Raw genomic sequence first — 16,935 nt, 5'->3', positions numbered from 1 at the left:
ACCAATGCACGTATGTGCTGTGACTTTCTATGGCGTAGCGACGGTGGGGGTGGCACGGGGGGGGCACTGGGTGCCACCCTTAGGAGGCGCCGAATTGACCAATTCTGCATCGATTCTGCGCTCCCTCCAAGCGATTAAAGTCAAATTTTCGCGCGATTCACGCACATTTCGGCACAAAATCAATCGAAAGACCAATTTTAGATCGATATTTAACTTCACCATGACCAAAATTAAAGAGTGATAGGCCCTATTTGTGCAACCTTTCGTGCACTTGTTTCAAGAATTGGGGGAGGGGTGCCATTATGTGTCCTTAGCCCTGGGCGACTCTACGCCACTGCCTTCCAATTACGAATTACACCTTTAAAATGCTGTTTCATATAAGCCGCACACGAAATAGATAACAATTACGTCACGAGGAAGCCATTTTTGCCCTGAGCGTAACCTACTACATTACGTATCCCTCCGGTCAGATGTAGTACCATCTTCATACTGCACATACCATGCTTATACAGGCTACCGGTATTATACTAGTCGCAGGCATTTAGTAATATCGTGGATCCGCGTGCGGAAGAACTACATTGATAAAATGACTTGGAGCAATTTTTTGATATTCATTTTCATGTTCATCTGGTGTTTTATGAATGTTGTTGAATGTTATCCAGGTAAGCGTTAAGCTATTAAGTTACAAGGGGAACACTGCATGAGTTCAAATGACTAAATCACCGGGAAAAAATAATTTAAATCAAGAAATTAATTTATTTTTGTCTTTTTTTAAACAAAAAGGCAAAAATAAAACTCAAAATTCCTATTTGATTTCAAGTCTTCAACAAGTTTGGACACAGATATGAATTTGTAGCAGAGACTTATCTACTACCGTAAAACCCCGTCTACAAGCATATATGTGACCGTACACGGCGAATGAGCCGTAAATTCCTCCCCCGGTCAATTTTGTTTTATTTCGTGTTTAAAAAATAAACATCATAAACTTAAAAATGGTATATCATTTGACTTCAAACGATATTCAGAAGCGGGGTTATGGTTTGTTAAACTTTGCTCCTTCAACAAAATTATATCTTTTTACGTTTTTACATGTGTCTCTTTTTCCACATTGTTGGCAATAAATATCAAACAGTCATAATTGGCGGTCATTTCAAATCATCCCCAAGTCAACGAGGTTTAAGAAAGTTCTCTCATTGTTAATTGTTGGTTATGCATACCTGTACAAAATACAATGCCTGGTAACCCACCACTTGAACAGGATTTAGCAATATAAGCAAACAAAGACCAGAGCTATTAAAAGTTCTATAGCCATCTAAGGTAGAAGCTTATTATCCACTTCAACAATAGGATTATTGATTAGTTTTTGACTATCGAAATGAGACGATGTCGGGCCAGCTTAAGTTACCGATGAATATGACCTTCGTACACATTTTACACCGTAACTCAGAATACAATTTAGGGAATTTACGGCTCATTTGTGCTGCCGGGTCACATATAGTGTTTTTTTTTATAAAAGCTTAATTAATTCGAAGCAAGCGTTAATATACCAATACAATAGATCGGTCTTAAAATAATACTTGTTTGTATATGCTTGGATCCGTAATTTATTTGCTCAAACTCCATAATGGCGACTGGATTAATGTAGCTTTCATCAGAAGCACACTATATGCTTGTAGACGGGGTTTTACGGTATTGCAACATTTGCAATGATCATTGGATGCTTTCTGAAAGCCTGTGCTGGCACATTTAAAAAAAACCGCATTCCGTATTAGGTTATCAATTCTCACAAGCTTTGAGACTCAGCATTTAATTCAGGGGGCCGTAACTGTGTATTATTCGTCATTAGTGGTATCAGGGATCGGTACCACCAACTTAGCTTAAATAGCTAACTTTTTCTCAATTTTCTCGCGGTATTTCCAGATTGAGGTGGGGGGGGGGGGGCAACAGGCTTTTAGAAAGCATCCAAACCAATCCCCAATGGTGAAAAGAAATCTACGCCACTAGGTCTACCTTTCGGCGTAGTGGTAAAAGCCTAACAATTCCCGCCGACCACGAGCTGCTCAAACTATAAGCGGTCTTTACCTCCTGGATGGACCTTGATGGCTCTTTTTGTCGTCTATGTATCTCCTAATCTACCTGAGGGGCTGTGCAATAATTATGAGCCCTGTGGGAGGGCAAAATTAGGGGGAGGGGGGCAAACGATTTTTGGCACACATTCATGGGGCGCCTTTTAAATAAAACGCTTAAGGCTTAGGAAAACAGTATACCTGGTCTCATGTACCCATACACAGTGTATGGGTACATGGTGTAATGAATCACTCAACCAGCCACGGATCGAGCTGTCAAAGAGTGTATATTTCAAAACATGATAACTGCACCAGTTATAAAACTTCCCACACACATACCACTTTCAAAATGCACTCAAAGTCCTTATTCCATATCTGACAAATATATATGATCCCCAATTGGTAAATGACAAATTCAGCTGTACATGTCCATTGTATATGTTCACAACATGACCCATAAACGTAACCTTTCAGACCTTTGACACATGCACAATGCCTTGATAGCAGTGACATGTGCAGTCAATGGCCCAATGTATGCTGAACAAGAGACTGGTTGAGAGTCCACATGTTCATTGACCTGCACATGCTTCAACATTTAGTCTTGGCATTTAGCAATGTCATGATATGCATGTCTCTGTTCTGTGGGGTATTGGTAGAATAACACATGTCTCTATGAAAGGTCAAAAGTTAAGGGATTGTTTTGTCAGACATTTTGAGAGCCAGATTTGATCAACACCATTTGAAGCATGTTGTAACTTACAAGCAGGACACATAATTTCAGGATATTGACTACAAATTCGGACCAATAAATTTCCAGAGACATAATACAACCAAGGAAGCTTACTTCAGTGACATGGTAATTGAAATAGTCAGGGAAGAATACCTTGGTGTACATTTGAAATGTAATTTCTGGTATTTGTACATGGACTTGATGTCTCCCTATTCCACACGCATAGGAAAACAGTACGAAAACACTTTAATATGCAAGTTTTCCTGCTTGCTGTACTCACAACATATAGCTAGACCATTTAAGGTTTGCAAATTGGGATCCCAAAAATTTGGCATGTGTAAAGGGGGGGGGGGGCAAAGATTTTTTGGCGGGCCGAGAGTGGGGGCAAGCGATTTTTGGCTCATAATTATTGCACAGCCCCTGACTGCTTTGGAAAACACTGGGACGCATCAAGTTTTGATTAAATTAATTTAAACTCGCATATTATATCGGGCCGTTTCGCAAACGTTAGGTTTCCTAATCGGTAATTCCATTCATGGTACCGCCACTGATGGTGTGTGAGCTAAACCCCCTCAAATGGCGGAAGAGGGTGGTGACATTTATGGGGAAAGATGCACCGCTACCAGAGAGACTGACCTCATGTTGTACACAAAAGTGCATATTGATCCGAAGTATAGCTTTTGGCGGGAAAAGATCATTAAACTTTACACAGGGGTCAAATTTCAAACTTGCTAAAATTGTGTTACAGCAAAATAGGTCGCATTGATGCCTATTGACACTTTACTAACACTTGAACCAGCCCAGTTTAAACATGTACCGTTTTGTTACATTGCAGTCACATGTAAACCAGCCTATATCTATGCTGACCATATGGTGTTGCAACGTAAGCCGCACGGGGCAGTGTTATGGGGTTACACTGACCCAGGGTTCTCTGTAAATGTCACATTCAAGGGAGTCAACCATGTATCTAAAGGAATGCCAGGTAATGATATTAAATAGTGCAGCAACTAAACAAGCTTAAACACACATTGAACATTAAAACAAAAGGGAGACTTTATCGGACTTCTAAGTTATTCCTTGCCCAGTTTACATAAGGATATGGTGCTTATCCAATCGATACAGTTTACTTTCTATTTGCCAACTTTGTTTGTATAAGGCCATAATATAGGGGAAAAGATTAGCATGTAGGCCTATATAAAAAAGATCAGCACAGGTCAGGTATCACTAGTAGAAATTAAAATTAGAATTCGTTCAAAAACGATGAGAATTGAACAAAACAATAAGAAAGAATTATAATTGATATTCATTTTCATGTTCTATCTTTACTAATAATATGGTTTTATTTAAGAGAAACTCATATTGACCATAAATAATAATATAAAAAAACAGCCGTCTCTCAACACGCGATATTTAAAATTCCTGCACACCGAAATTATATATTTGGGGCCATGACGTCCCAGTAATACAATGAAGGCTGTCGACAATTGAGCACAAATAACCATGACGTTATTGCCTTGGACAGTTTTGGCACGGGAATTTTGAATATCGCGTGTTGACATGATTAGCTATGATTTTTATGGCATTAACACATTTCACTAAGCGAATGAAAAACACATCAAATTTTATGCTAAAGAACACACCTAGGTTTCATTATCATTGAGGTATAGGACTTTTCTTTTTGGAGAAGAGCAGGTAGGGCAACTACTTGCTTATATTTCTAAATGTTCTTACTTTACTACCCTGGAAATATCAGAAAAAAATATTGGTCGTTTTATTTTAAATTGCATTTTTGTTACTAAAATGGAGGTTATAGCGCCCTCAACGGGCACTCTCTCCATTATAACTACATGTAAAGACCAGTTATAGAAAAACGGCCCTAAAATAAAAACGCCTCATTTTTTCCCTAAAATTTTGCATATGATGTAGATTTAACATCTGGAATGTATGTAAGTGGTGTCGTTGCTGCTCTTCAAAATTAATTTATAAAATGTTCGCCCCAGACCACCGGCCCAGACCAAGGTGTTAACAATAATACTTCGGTATTCATTTCCTTACAAATTTATTTGTCCATCTAATTTCATCGTTCTTTCTTTACCATTTCTTTTGTTTTATAGGAAAATTTCCCAATGATTTCTATAAGGTATGGGTATAATCTGCATGGAACTTATTCTAAATAATTTTAGGTGCATTTGGACCTGACATTGGTGTATGGAAGGTGGTGTTACCCCCTCAACCAGCTGGTGGGCCGTTCGTAATTGACATCACTTGTTTTGATGGACAAGGCAACTGGTCCAACATTCAACTCCAAGATATCTTGTTTGGTGATGTATGGATTTGTAGTGGCCAGAGTAACATGGCAATGGCTGTAAGGCAGGTATGTTTTATTCCCAGATTTAATTAGAATCACATAATTACAAATATTTGTACCTCTTTGGAAAGCTTGGAGTTTAGTTAAACGGAATATGCTTTCGCAGGTTATTTCTTGGGTGACCAAATGTTTTAGGTGGTACAGGAGAGACAGAAGTTTGAGTCAATTTTTATGACCTTGGGTCGAAAATATCTATGACCTCCCCTTCTGTATTCACAGACTGAAGACAAATTTTTCATTGACGGAACCAAAGCGCGGAATGCGCAAAAACTTTAAAAGTCTGAAGAAAGTGCGCGGAGCGCATTAAATTTTTTGATCGTAAGTGTAAATAAACTGAGCGCGAGGAGCGCACAAAAATGTTGCCCTATATAACTAAAGATTGTACGAACTTTTTGATCGTAAGTTAAAAGAATGCACGCACAGCGAGCTAAAATTTATTTTGTGTAGCATTTTGTGCAATAATTACAAAAAAACATGGTTTTAAAAGAAACCCTCTATTTTGGGGATGTTGCAATACTAGTGGGTATAGTCCAACAATCCCATTTAGAATTTTACATAACACAGTTACGCTTTGCAATGCACGTGTTGCTTAAAATTTAATTAGCATGTTCGCTCACAGGTGCACGTTTATTGAAATGAATATGATTGATTGATGAAAATCAGTAATATGAAAATACTCATTCAAGACACATAAAGACTTTATGTGGACACAAATTATAACTTATTCCCTTTATATGCTCTTTTACCGTTGTCAAATATTGGGGTGTCACTACCAGCAACCACACACGTTTACTGTTTTTCTGTTGTCAAACGATATGTGACTCCTCTATCCAGTGATAACAACATAAACATGGTCCATAATTTTTTGCGCTTTATTGTCATAATGTGAGTGCTTCCTGTGGCAACAGCCAATATCGTTAGCAAAAACAGACAATGTGACTGGCAACACTGCCTGGACTTTTTTTTTATTGTTTTTTTTTTCTTTTTTTTTGGACGCAATATTTTCCCCCGATGTGCTCTATTTGCCCCGTTACAGAAAAAAAAGTGAACAAAATATATTTCTCAGTACAATGTATACATTTTCACTTATCATAATTAAAAATAAACCATTTTGGGATTAAAGATTAATGGGGAAAATAAAAAATAATGAGGGAGCCAACACTATAATCAAAGACTGAATTAAAAAAAAAACTAACTACTTTGCGTCTGACGTCAGGGTAAAGGCACGAGGTGATTGGTTGCTGACCAGCGCAGTACGGCATCTGGTTGACAGGACGTCAGACGCAATTTAGTCTTTTTAATTTAGTCTTGAGTTACATATATAATCCAGCTTTCTAAATGTTACAACTACGCAAAAATTACTTTATAGTGAGGGAAACAATGAAGTCTACGGCAATCCACAACATTAGGTCTTATATGTTAGGACAATTATCACGAATCACATAGTTTTATTTTAAATAAACACATTTTGACTATAAAAAGGAATAAAACAGCCGTGTCTCAACACATGATATTCAAAATTCCCGAGCGACGAAATTGTCCAGTGCAATGGAATTCATATATATCAGTAGCAGAAAAGACAACAGATAGACAACGGCAATTACTGTATGAAAACCTACGGTGGGCAATAGGAACCGGTGAAAACAATGCAAGAGATGAAAAGACGAGATATAGACCAATACTGGGGAACAGTAAATTTGTTCAGAAACAGAGCTACCAGGCGAAGATCTGCTGAGGCTTTCCTACAACAGTAGACTGACAAAGGCTGATGATTATTATGTCATTTTAAAATCTTATCTTTATTCATGCAAAGAAATGGTCGTATATTGATCAAATATCAATCGCCATCTGTGGAACTACGAGTATTTAATTAAATTAAGAAAAGTATCCTTACACTTGGAAAAAAAATTCATAATTTTAAAGCAAAACCATATTTGGGTAAATTAATTTTTTTAAATAGATTCACTATCTATTCCTGCACATTATGACACCCCATTGAATCCAATGTGACCTCCAGAAGTAAAGTTACAAGCATTTGAATACATGAATCCAAAACCCACCCAAGTCCATGGGAAGTGATTTTGAGAAAAAACCTGTGTATCATTTTAATTCCTTCAGTTAGATTTACCTGGTCAATATGGTATAAAGTTGTACGTGCAAATGGGTGGGTTAAACTGTATTAGGTATTTCAGGGACTTCGTGGGGTTCATTTTAAATTCTGGACTTGGGTGGTTTTTTTAATCATATACTAAGACAATAATGTTGGAATGAGATTACCACTAGTAAGATAATACAAGATAAAGCACACAGTTATGTATCATTTTGATAAGCATTCTGCCATGTAATATAAACCATACACTTTCCTTGATTAAACCCATTTTTTGTCAAAAGTCACTCTCCAGCAATGAATGTGTTACAAGTGGACTTTTATACATACTGGATTTTAATCAATGTGTTACAAGACTCAAATCATGGACTTGGGTTGATTCTTTCATACATGCTATTTTTCACTTGCTCAATAGACACAGAGGATGAATTTGAGTTGTTCTTTCATACATATGACAGGCCTATGTATAGCAACACTTTCCCATGCTTAACTCCATTTGGCCAAAGTATGGACTTGGGTGGCTTTTGTATTCATATGTTCATTTGATTAGACAAAGGTCCAGTTTTAAAAGTGACAAACTACGCTATACACGCCTGATAGGAGCATGCGACGACAATGTACAGACATTATGGACAATAACGATGGCCACACAACATATTGATGGGATCAAAAAACTGAAACAAAAGAACTGAAAATTAAAATAAAAGTTGTGAAAAGTACAGAGAGGAAAAAAATGACATAAAAACTGAAGAAACCGTGTTGTTTCTTTGTTGCGCTTGTTGGAATCTTTTCACCTTGTATATAGGCCGGTTTGTCACTTTGAAACTGGACCATCCTCCCCTCAAATGCTTGTAACTTACAAATGCTTGTAAACTATGGTTTAGTTTTAAATTTTGTTATATATTGCATCTCATTTACGTTCTTTTCCAGGCAATGAATGCAACAGCAGAATTGGCTGCATCTGTCAATTATCCCAACGTGAGGGTGTTATCAGTCAAACAAGCAGAGTCGTATACACCATACTATGATTTCAATTCAACATCATCATTATATCATCCATGGGCAAAAGCAGATCCAGGTACGAGTAACTAAATATTTGGTAATTTGTTCCTCCTTTATCAGAATTTTGAATGGAAAAATTTGAGACTATTCCTCCCCTGCAACAGAATGTTTCATATTGCCCACCCCACCCACTTAAGGGGTACTACACCCATTGATTTGTTTTTACATTTTTTTGCATTTGGTGAAGAAATTACAAAAACAAATTGGACAAAGTGGTATGCAAAATGAAGGGGCAAATCTTCTCGTTTTAGTGGTGGCATCGGTATCAATGTAGCTTACATGCTTTTGAAGATAGAAGCCAAAAGGAGGTACATCACTGATGATTTAAATTCACTTCATTTTGGAAAGCTTACTATCAACGGATTTCGTTAAAATTTTGGATATGTGTTGCTAACACATTAGGGAAATATGTTGATATGTAAAATGGGAATAAGTGGTCCCTGATTTCTTTTATGACTTCATGAACTTGGTGCTCCACAACTATCAAAAAACAAACCGGTTAAAATGCTTCTATTTTCAATGTCGAGCTATATTTTGTATTTTGAACTTGCAACACTATGTCACTGAAACTTAATTAAGCCAACAGGTTACCACAACCACACTACAGCAATGTTGAAAAAGATTGTATTTTTTGTCACCTATACCACCATATTAGGTAGTTTTCCGTAAGCTTCATTTTTGTGATTTTGGTAACTATTTTATATTTATTTGCCCAATCCAACTCCACTAGGCAATCTAAATTGTACTCACCATTTACATCCCAAGGTATTTTAGTATATCCACCTCACACATTTCCATTATATATCCAGTAACAGACAAAATATCAAAATTGATGCCTCATTATGACATGTATGATATCACAGACTATCACATGTATTCAAAATTGATGCCTGAATTTGACCTTTGATGACCTTATAGCCTTTTTTAATCTCTTTTCCTAGCAACATATTATAGAAGATACATACATGGTGTAGTATTAAATTGTCTATGTGGAAGAGATTATTTAGGCCTATTTAATTTATTCAGTGTTATAATCAGTGAGTATATTTCTATAGATAGTATAACAAAGGATTTAATGTATTCTAATCATGTATTCTACTTGGACATGTTCAATAGAATAAATTATGGTTTGTTATGAAACACACATCTCAGTTACCAAGATACAGTAAACAAAAAATATATAGAGCTAAAATGATTTTCTAAAATGGTTTAAAACCACTTTGTATGTAGAGATATTTTATAAGTTCAGGACATGAGATGATGAACATATTTATATACTTTATAAATTTGCAACAAAAAAAAGAAGATGGGTACTGATGAAAATCAGGGTATTAAATTGCCTTAAGAAAACACACCAGCCTGCTGGGTTTGTAGGATTCAATGCGGTTTGGGTTAATGCCCATGCTGACGGGGAGCGTTGTTGTTGTGTGCGCACCTGCCCATTCGTCATGGTTGTGGCAAAGGGGCAAAAAAGAGAGGACCAACGCGGCAGGCGTGTTGAGGGGACCGGGAGGCGCCAGGAGCCAGGACAAGGTTGCTGGTTTATAGCCCAAATACTTTATACACGCATTTCCGGTGGTCACCTTTTAACCATAATGTATGGGCCTGACCAATCCTAACGCCCTGGGTGGCCGGAAGTGAGCTACGTGTTTCCCAATGAAGGAGAAGGACCAAGTCTGTAGAGTTTTGTAGTATTCAGTGGGGTTTGGGTTCGAGTTATGAAGCTATGAAGAATTTTAAAATTATTCCTGACCTTTCTTTTTACACAGAATCACTAGGAGCCAATGCCATCGGCAATTACACCTACTTTTCTGCTGTGTGCTGGTTCTATGGTCGAGACTTATATGACACATATAAGGTCCCAGTGGGAATGATCTCCACTAACTGGGGTGCCACTCCTGTAGAAGCCTGGTCTTCACCAGATGTGATAAATTCTTGTGCGGAAAGTGTTAAAAAGGCGAATGTTACAAAAAGCAGGTGAGGATACTCATGTCAAGCATATAATTGTGTATACAGTATATTTAAATAACGGTCACAAGCCTTATTTTTTTCAGAGCTGTAGTAGCTTGCGACCTGAATCTACAGGTCTTCGTTAGCCACTGACGAGATTATTACACTTGAATTGCCACTTGATTACCAGATATTGAGTTCATGGCGCCCTGTCCCAGCAAGCTTGTGATCCATTTTCACTAAACAAGCTGTCTGGCGTCAAACTCGACATATCAATCGCCCCTGATTGTATAACGGTTTTTCAATGTGACAATGTTATGTGCTACAAAAATATTCCATTCACAGATGTTGGCCCTGATCATTTATTCGTATATCCGCCATTTTGGATTTTTGTCATTTTGTGCATTTTGAAACCAAAGACGAAAAGTCCCCAATTAACCTGTATGCAATTACCTATCATGTGAGACATGTTAATGGCTTGGCTTCGATTTAGTTTTCTTCTTCTGACAATTTTCACTTTACGGCCGCCATCTTGGATTTTGAGCTGAATTTTCATAAATTTTCAAGTTTTATCGGATTTTTAAGCCGAAGGCGATTTTTTTCTTCAAATTTTGAAGTCGCCAAGTAATCCTTGCACAATTATCGTTCATATAGTACATGCAAATTGGTTGGCTTCGACTTAGTTATCTTTTTTTGAACTTTTTTGAACAAGTGATCGAGCGGTCTATGTACATCAACCCATTATTTAAAAAAAAATTATGTATTTTGTCATTAGACATAATGTTTCACGAGTTCTGATATGTATCTCCATTTGTTTGTACACGTACACGAAATATTCTAGAAATTAACTGGAAAAGGCTAGTGATAAAGTGAACAAGAAATTCATGTTTAGTTGGATGTAGTTGGAAAAGTGGTGGCGCTATTAATGTAACCATCTATACAGATTAATTATTCTGACTGGCTTGTGTTGCGGTAATGAGCTATATTTAGAAATATGTAATATGCTATAATATGCTTTAATTAGTGATGATTATTTTAAAATGGTAACAAGTCCCCGTAGCATCACTCGTAAAGGAAAGCCAATCGTTTTATGCTCGTTCGCATAACACGAAGATACAGAATAGTCTAACGCTTAAATGTGTAAATTGTTTACTTAAAGCATACCAGGGTGTGTCGCGGGCGGGCGGAGGGGCTGTTTAATTAAGAAAAAGCAAAATCCGTAGACTATAGCGGAGTTTGTCCACACATATACCACCATAACTAACACTCTGTTTCTTGTTGGGATGAATTACGACGTTCCAATACATATTTTATTTTATTATTTTGTGTGCACAGATGTGCATCTGAAACGGTGAAAAACCCGATTGAAGTACAATATTTCAAAAATGATAGTGTTTTGTGGAATGCGATGATATATCCATTTGTCAACATGACCATCAAAGGTGCTATATGGTCCCAAGGTGAGTGTTCACTTGCTTCTCATGTTTGGCTTCGTTTGTTTGATTTTGATTACTTTGGTTCTATAATATGTGGCAGCGACAGAAGATTACGCATCGAGAATCCTGAACAAGTTCAAAGCACGGGGACTTTGCCAGTTGTCTAATGTCAATGCATGTGTGAAAGTGGCGTCACTCTGCTATATTTTTATGCTAATAACAATGCTAATATTTTTTTAAATTTAAAAGAAAGAAAGAAAGAAAGAAAGAAAGAAAGAAAGAAAGAAAGAAAGAAAGAAAGAAAGAAAGAAAGAAAGAAAGAAAGAAAGAAAGAAAGAAAGAAAAGAAAGAAAGAAAGAAAGAAAGAAAGAAAGAAAGAAAGAAAGAAAGAAAGAAAGAAAGAAAGAAAGAAAGAAAGAAAGAAAGAAAGAAAGAAAGAAAGAAAGAAAGAAAGAAAGAAAGAAAGAAAGAAAGAAAGAAAGAAAGAAAGAAAGAAAAAACAAAAACAAAAACAATACAAGCCGTTCTAAAGGCCGGCTTGTAATTCACTACTTATTTTTGATGTTGTTGCCCATTGCAGGGGAATCCAACGCTAGAGATCCAGACACTTATAGATGTCATTTTCAAGCTATGATAAGTGACTGGAGGCAGAAGTGGTACACAGGATCATCGCAACAAACCAACCCATTATTTCCTTTTGGATTTGTACAGGTATGCTGATAATTTTTATTATTGTTTTCACGAAGATGATATGGACGAAGTCCATTTTGGACTTCGTCATTTGAAACGAAACCAAAGATGACGAGTCTTTTAAAGCAAAACACTTGTAGCAATGTAGCATATATCATAAAAAAATATCTGACTATAGAACTCTCAAAGGAGTGCATGATATATAGTAGTCCATGCCTGTTAGTGGCTTACTGGCGAAATTCACCATTTCGATCAGAACATTTCCCCCACTTTGATATTTACGTTCAGAAAGTTGGTTCCTAAGTTTCCTAACTTATATATAGAATAAAATATTCTCTCTGTAGATAGGTACATCATGGTTACCACAGCTTGGGGTGCTCCGCGACAGATATCCTGTCAACTACTATAAAAACATCAGATGGCACCAGACAAACGATGTAGGTTATGTACCCAATGCTGGCATGCCTAATGTCTTCATGGCTGTGGCAATAGATCTCACTGATTTTGAGTCGCCATGGAATCCGTAAGTATGATTAGTGTAAACGGTCAAATTCTTAGCGTGGAACCACACATTATAAGAGTCAAGAACATTTGAAAGAAATTGTAGGCAGATTGAACAACATTGGGAGTATCGTAGTTTACTGTCACCATGGACACTTGACAATCGTCTTATCACAAGGGGGAGTTGACGAGTTGTAACAACCCTCTGACAGATTTTTATCTCGGTGTACTAAAATGCTCAGCCAAATAATAAACTAAGCCCCCAAACTGCGCTTATTTTAGCCAACGCATTTTAGGGAATAGGGTATGTTGAGACTAATTTGAATTTTTGCTCTTACAAAAAAAAAAAAATTCTAAGCCATAAAACATTTCCCCCTACGCTATTAGCTAACTAGGACCGCGACACTCGACACAAATGACCATACGGGGATGCTCCCCCAGAAAGACCCCTATTTTTGTTCCGCGCAGCTTCGAAAGACCCTGAATTTGACCAAAACAGACCCTTGATTTTGATCATTTCAACTGTAACCCCCCCTTAATTACTAGTTACTCACATTTATGGTGGTTTTTTGTTTTTGCGATTTTCAACCAGAAAGCCAAGAAAGACCCTCGATTTTGATTTTTTGCAGCTCCAAAAGACCCATCACCTCAAAATTCCGGGGAGCATACACACCAAAAATGTATGATATGCCCCTCCCCCGGCTTATGGGACTAGCGGATGTCCACCTGTACGATTACTACCTGTTTCCATACAAAGGCCATATTATGAACTTAAACTTGTTTAAACATTTTAATTTTTAACAGAATCCATCCGCGATATAAACAAGATGTAGCAGCTCGTCTTGTCCAAGCTGCCAGGGTCGTAGCGTACCAGGAGAAAGTACTGATATACCAAGGACCATTCCCAACTAAATTCACTGTGGACAGTCAAGCAGGGACTATTAAAGTGAAATATAACAACAAGGGTAGTGAACCTGTTCGTCTAGTGGGACCCCGCAACAACACATTTGAGGTAACTGACGTTGAAGAATGACTGTAATAACTATTTGTAACGATTTTAAGGGATCTGGAATGAGCGTTTTGAGCGTTTCGACAGTATTTTTTGTGGGACATGAGAGCACATCAGACATATCGAATTGCATTCCGAATACGAAGAATGTCTTTCTAATATCAAATAATTTTGATTTTTTGAAATTCACGATAGAAATATAGAATACAAATTTTATGACAAATTATTAAAATTGATATTTGTTCACATTTTTGATATAACAGTCCTCGAAGTAAATTTTATAAATCTAATGACATATTCTTAAAGTGTATGTAAATGGGAGGAAAAGCCGACGATCAATTGAAAATTTTGACCTTTCATATTGAAGATATGGATTTTTTTCCCAGAAAGACCTAATTTTTTGTGTGTTTTGGGAAAAAATTCCATATCTTCAATACGAAAGGTCAAAATTTTCAATTGATCGTCGGCTTTTCATCCCACCTACATACACTTTTTAAGTATAAATCATCAGATTTATAAAATTTACTTCGAATACTGTTAAATATCAAAAATATCAATTTTTAATGATTTGCCATAAAATGTGTATTACATTGCAAATTTAAAAAAATCAAAATTATTTGATATCAGAAGGACATTCTTCGTATTCAGAGTGCAATTCGATATGTCTGATGTCCTCTAATGTCCCAAAATAAATACTGTCCAAACGTTCATACCCCACCCCTTAATGCGTTCAGTTTTCTTATTCATACATGTAATATTTGTCTAAAGGTCCCTTGGAACCAGGAGCACTTGATTATTATCAATGGAGAAAGCAGAGCGAAATGGTCAGAAATTGTTTTTAGACAAACCAATGCATGGATGATTCTACATGATATTAAAGGGAAAGAGTTGTGGGTTTTGGGTTTTTTCCCAACATGATGTCATATTCACTTGGGGGTTTCCCAATCGTGGGGATTTTCCCGATTGTGCAACACAATGAACATTCTAGAAATGGAGATTTCCAACTATCCAAAATTATAAACGATTCAATTTGTTTTTGATCAACTTGATGCATGAGAGGGGTTTCCAAAATTGTCATCGCTCATGAAATAGTTTAAATTGTAAACAAAGATAAATAATCAACTTTGAATTAAATTAATCAGGGCACATCACACAGCCCATGCCTCCTACTGCTAGTACTCATTATATATACGCAAACTCCAATGGTCAAATTTTGTCGCCATTTTTAAATTTTGCTCATTTGTGGGCTGATCTTCATGATTTTATCCTCATGTCTCTGTATTATGTATATAAATTATATCATAAAGGTATACAATGATAATGGCAATTTGGGCCACTTTGACAATTTCTAAAGGTGTAAAAATTTCTTGTTGAATTTTATTTTTTCAGGTATGTTGTTCTAATTGTACTGTATGCCAAGACGGTGATACATGGATTGGTACTACTGGAATAGCTGTGACTAGTTTGCATTCCATAAGGATGAACTATACCTGCAAAGACCTTGAACCTGTTGCTATCCGCTATCTATGGAGGGACTATCCGTGTACTTATAAGAAGTGTCTAGTGTATAACCAAGATGGCTTCTTACCTGCGCCACCGTTCGTGTTACCATTGGACTATACTTTCAATTCGGCCGTACACTTTGGGGGTCTCAAATTTCTAATTTGCTTCTGCCATGTTATTCTTTTTGTATGTTTTTACTTTCCGTTGGGAAAATATTAAAACAGCTACAGCGTAAAATTTCTTTATCTAGCATATTAGCTTTTTCACGGGGCCAAAGGAATAACTCGATTTTGTTCAATTTAATATCATTGTGCGACTTTTTTTAAATGTTATTATAAATAGTCAGGTACGGGTACACTTAGCCGGTACCGTAAAGTTGGATGTGACTACCATTCAGTTGCTTTATGTTGACGTATATGACGTGTTACCCAGTGGGCATCCTTCGATAGGACTTTGGTATGCATTACATTTTGTTACCTGGAGAGATTTGATCATGTCTCACCTCCTTTTCAACCAAATCGACGGTAATAACTCTTGTAGTGAGGGATCAACATTGAACTACATATTGCCTCTGGCAAAACTCACATCCTGGGAACCAAATACCACACACGGTCACTTTTATGTAACTCATTGACCCATATGTGCCATATACAGCCTGGTGATGTGGTCAACTCATTGACAGATACCAACCTCAGGAGGGAATTCAATTTTTGATCAATTCTCTTCAGGTAGTGAAACGTAATGTAGACGTTTATTGGGTTGAGGTTCTATAAAGAACCTTAGATAGTTCTATAAAGAACCTTAAAGATTATTTAAAAATAGGCCTAGGAACTTTCGAATTCATGGTTAATTCAGGGACTCATTGCAAAGTTAAGAAAATTGAAAAAATGGAGTATTATACGGTAACCCTTTTAGTTCTAAAAATCATATTCATAGCTAGACATGCTGAAGAACCCCTTGAATGAAGGGTTCTTTATTTATTAAGGGTTTCTTAAAGGTACTTCAAGGTTCTACAAAAACATTTTCTGGGCTAAAGAACCATTTTTTTGTTCTACAAAGAACCCCACGGAGAACCAAAAATATAGCCAAGAAAATTGTTCTTTGTAGCCTGATCGTACACTTATGGATTCCTTAATAAAGAAATAAAGAACCATTCAGAGAGCAACTTCTACGTCTTCCAAGTATGCCGCGTTTGGTACGTGGAAAATGAGGAATGTGTTCGAAAACGTTTATTTTTGTGTGCTATATAATTGCAGTGTTTTGTAAATTATGTGGCGTAAGCTTGTATAGGGAAACGTTATTTCATTCGTCAAATACGTGCGGCTTAAACGTTAATAAAACATTTTCTTTTGATTGTCTAGCGTGTTGTCTAGATTCTTTGTTAAGCCTTTATTATTATTGAATTCGTGAGTTCTGACTCATAAACGTACGTATAGGTTGTAAAATATCTAACCCCTCATAATCTTGAAGAAGGGCCTCATCATTCTCGTTACAGATGCTGAAAACTAATAGC

The 16,935-nt window shown here is 36.7% G+C and overlaps 1 protein-coding gene across 1 annotated transcript; it reads left to right on the top strand.

The window, feature by feature from the left end:
* Positions 1-460: 460 nt before the first annotated feature.
* LOC140136040 (sialate O-acetylesterase-like) lies at positions 461-16,735 on the top strand. The gene is made up of 10 exons (XM_072157742.1): positions 461-662; positions 3,632-3,778; positions 4,980-5,170; positions 8,202-8,349; positions 10,103-10,310; positions 11,619-11,743; positions 12,300-12,430; positions 12,754-12,932; positions 13,715-13,922; positions 15,309-16,735. Exons 1-10 carry the CDS (start codon positions 587-589, stop codon positions 15,639-15,641), a joined length of 1,746 nt encoding a protein of 581 aa, XP_072013843.1. The 5' UTR covers positions 461-586; the 3' UTR covers positions 15,642-16,735.
* The last annotated feature ends 200 nt before the right edge of the window (positions 16,736-16,935 follow it).

Source organism: Amphiura filiformis, chromosome 16 (assembly GCF_039555335.1).
Source record: "Amphiura filiformis chromosome 16, Afil_fr2py, whole genome shotgun sequence".
Lineage (NCBI taxonomy): Eukaryota > Metazoa > Echinodermata > Ophiuroidea > Amphilepidida > Amphiuridae > Amphiura > Amphiura filiformis.
This window is presented reverse-complemented; position numbering and strand designations above follow the sequence as displayed.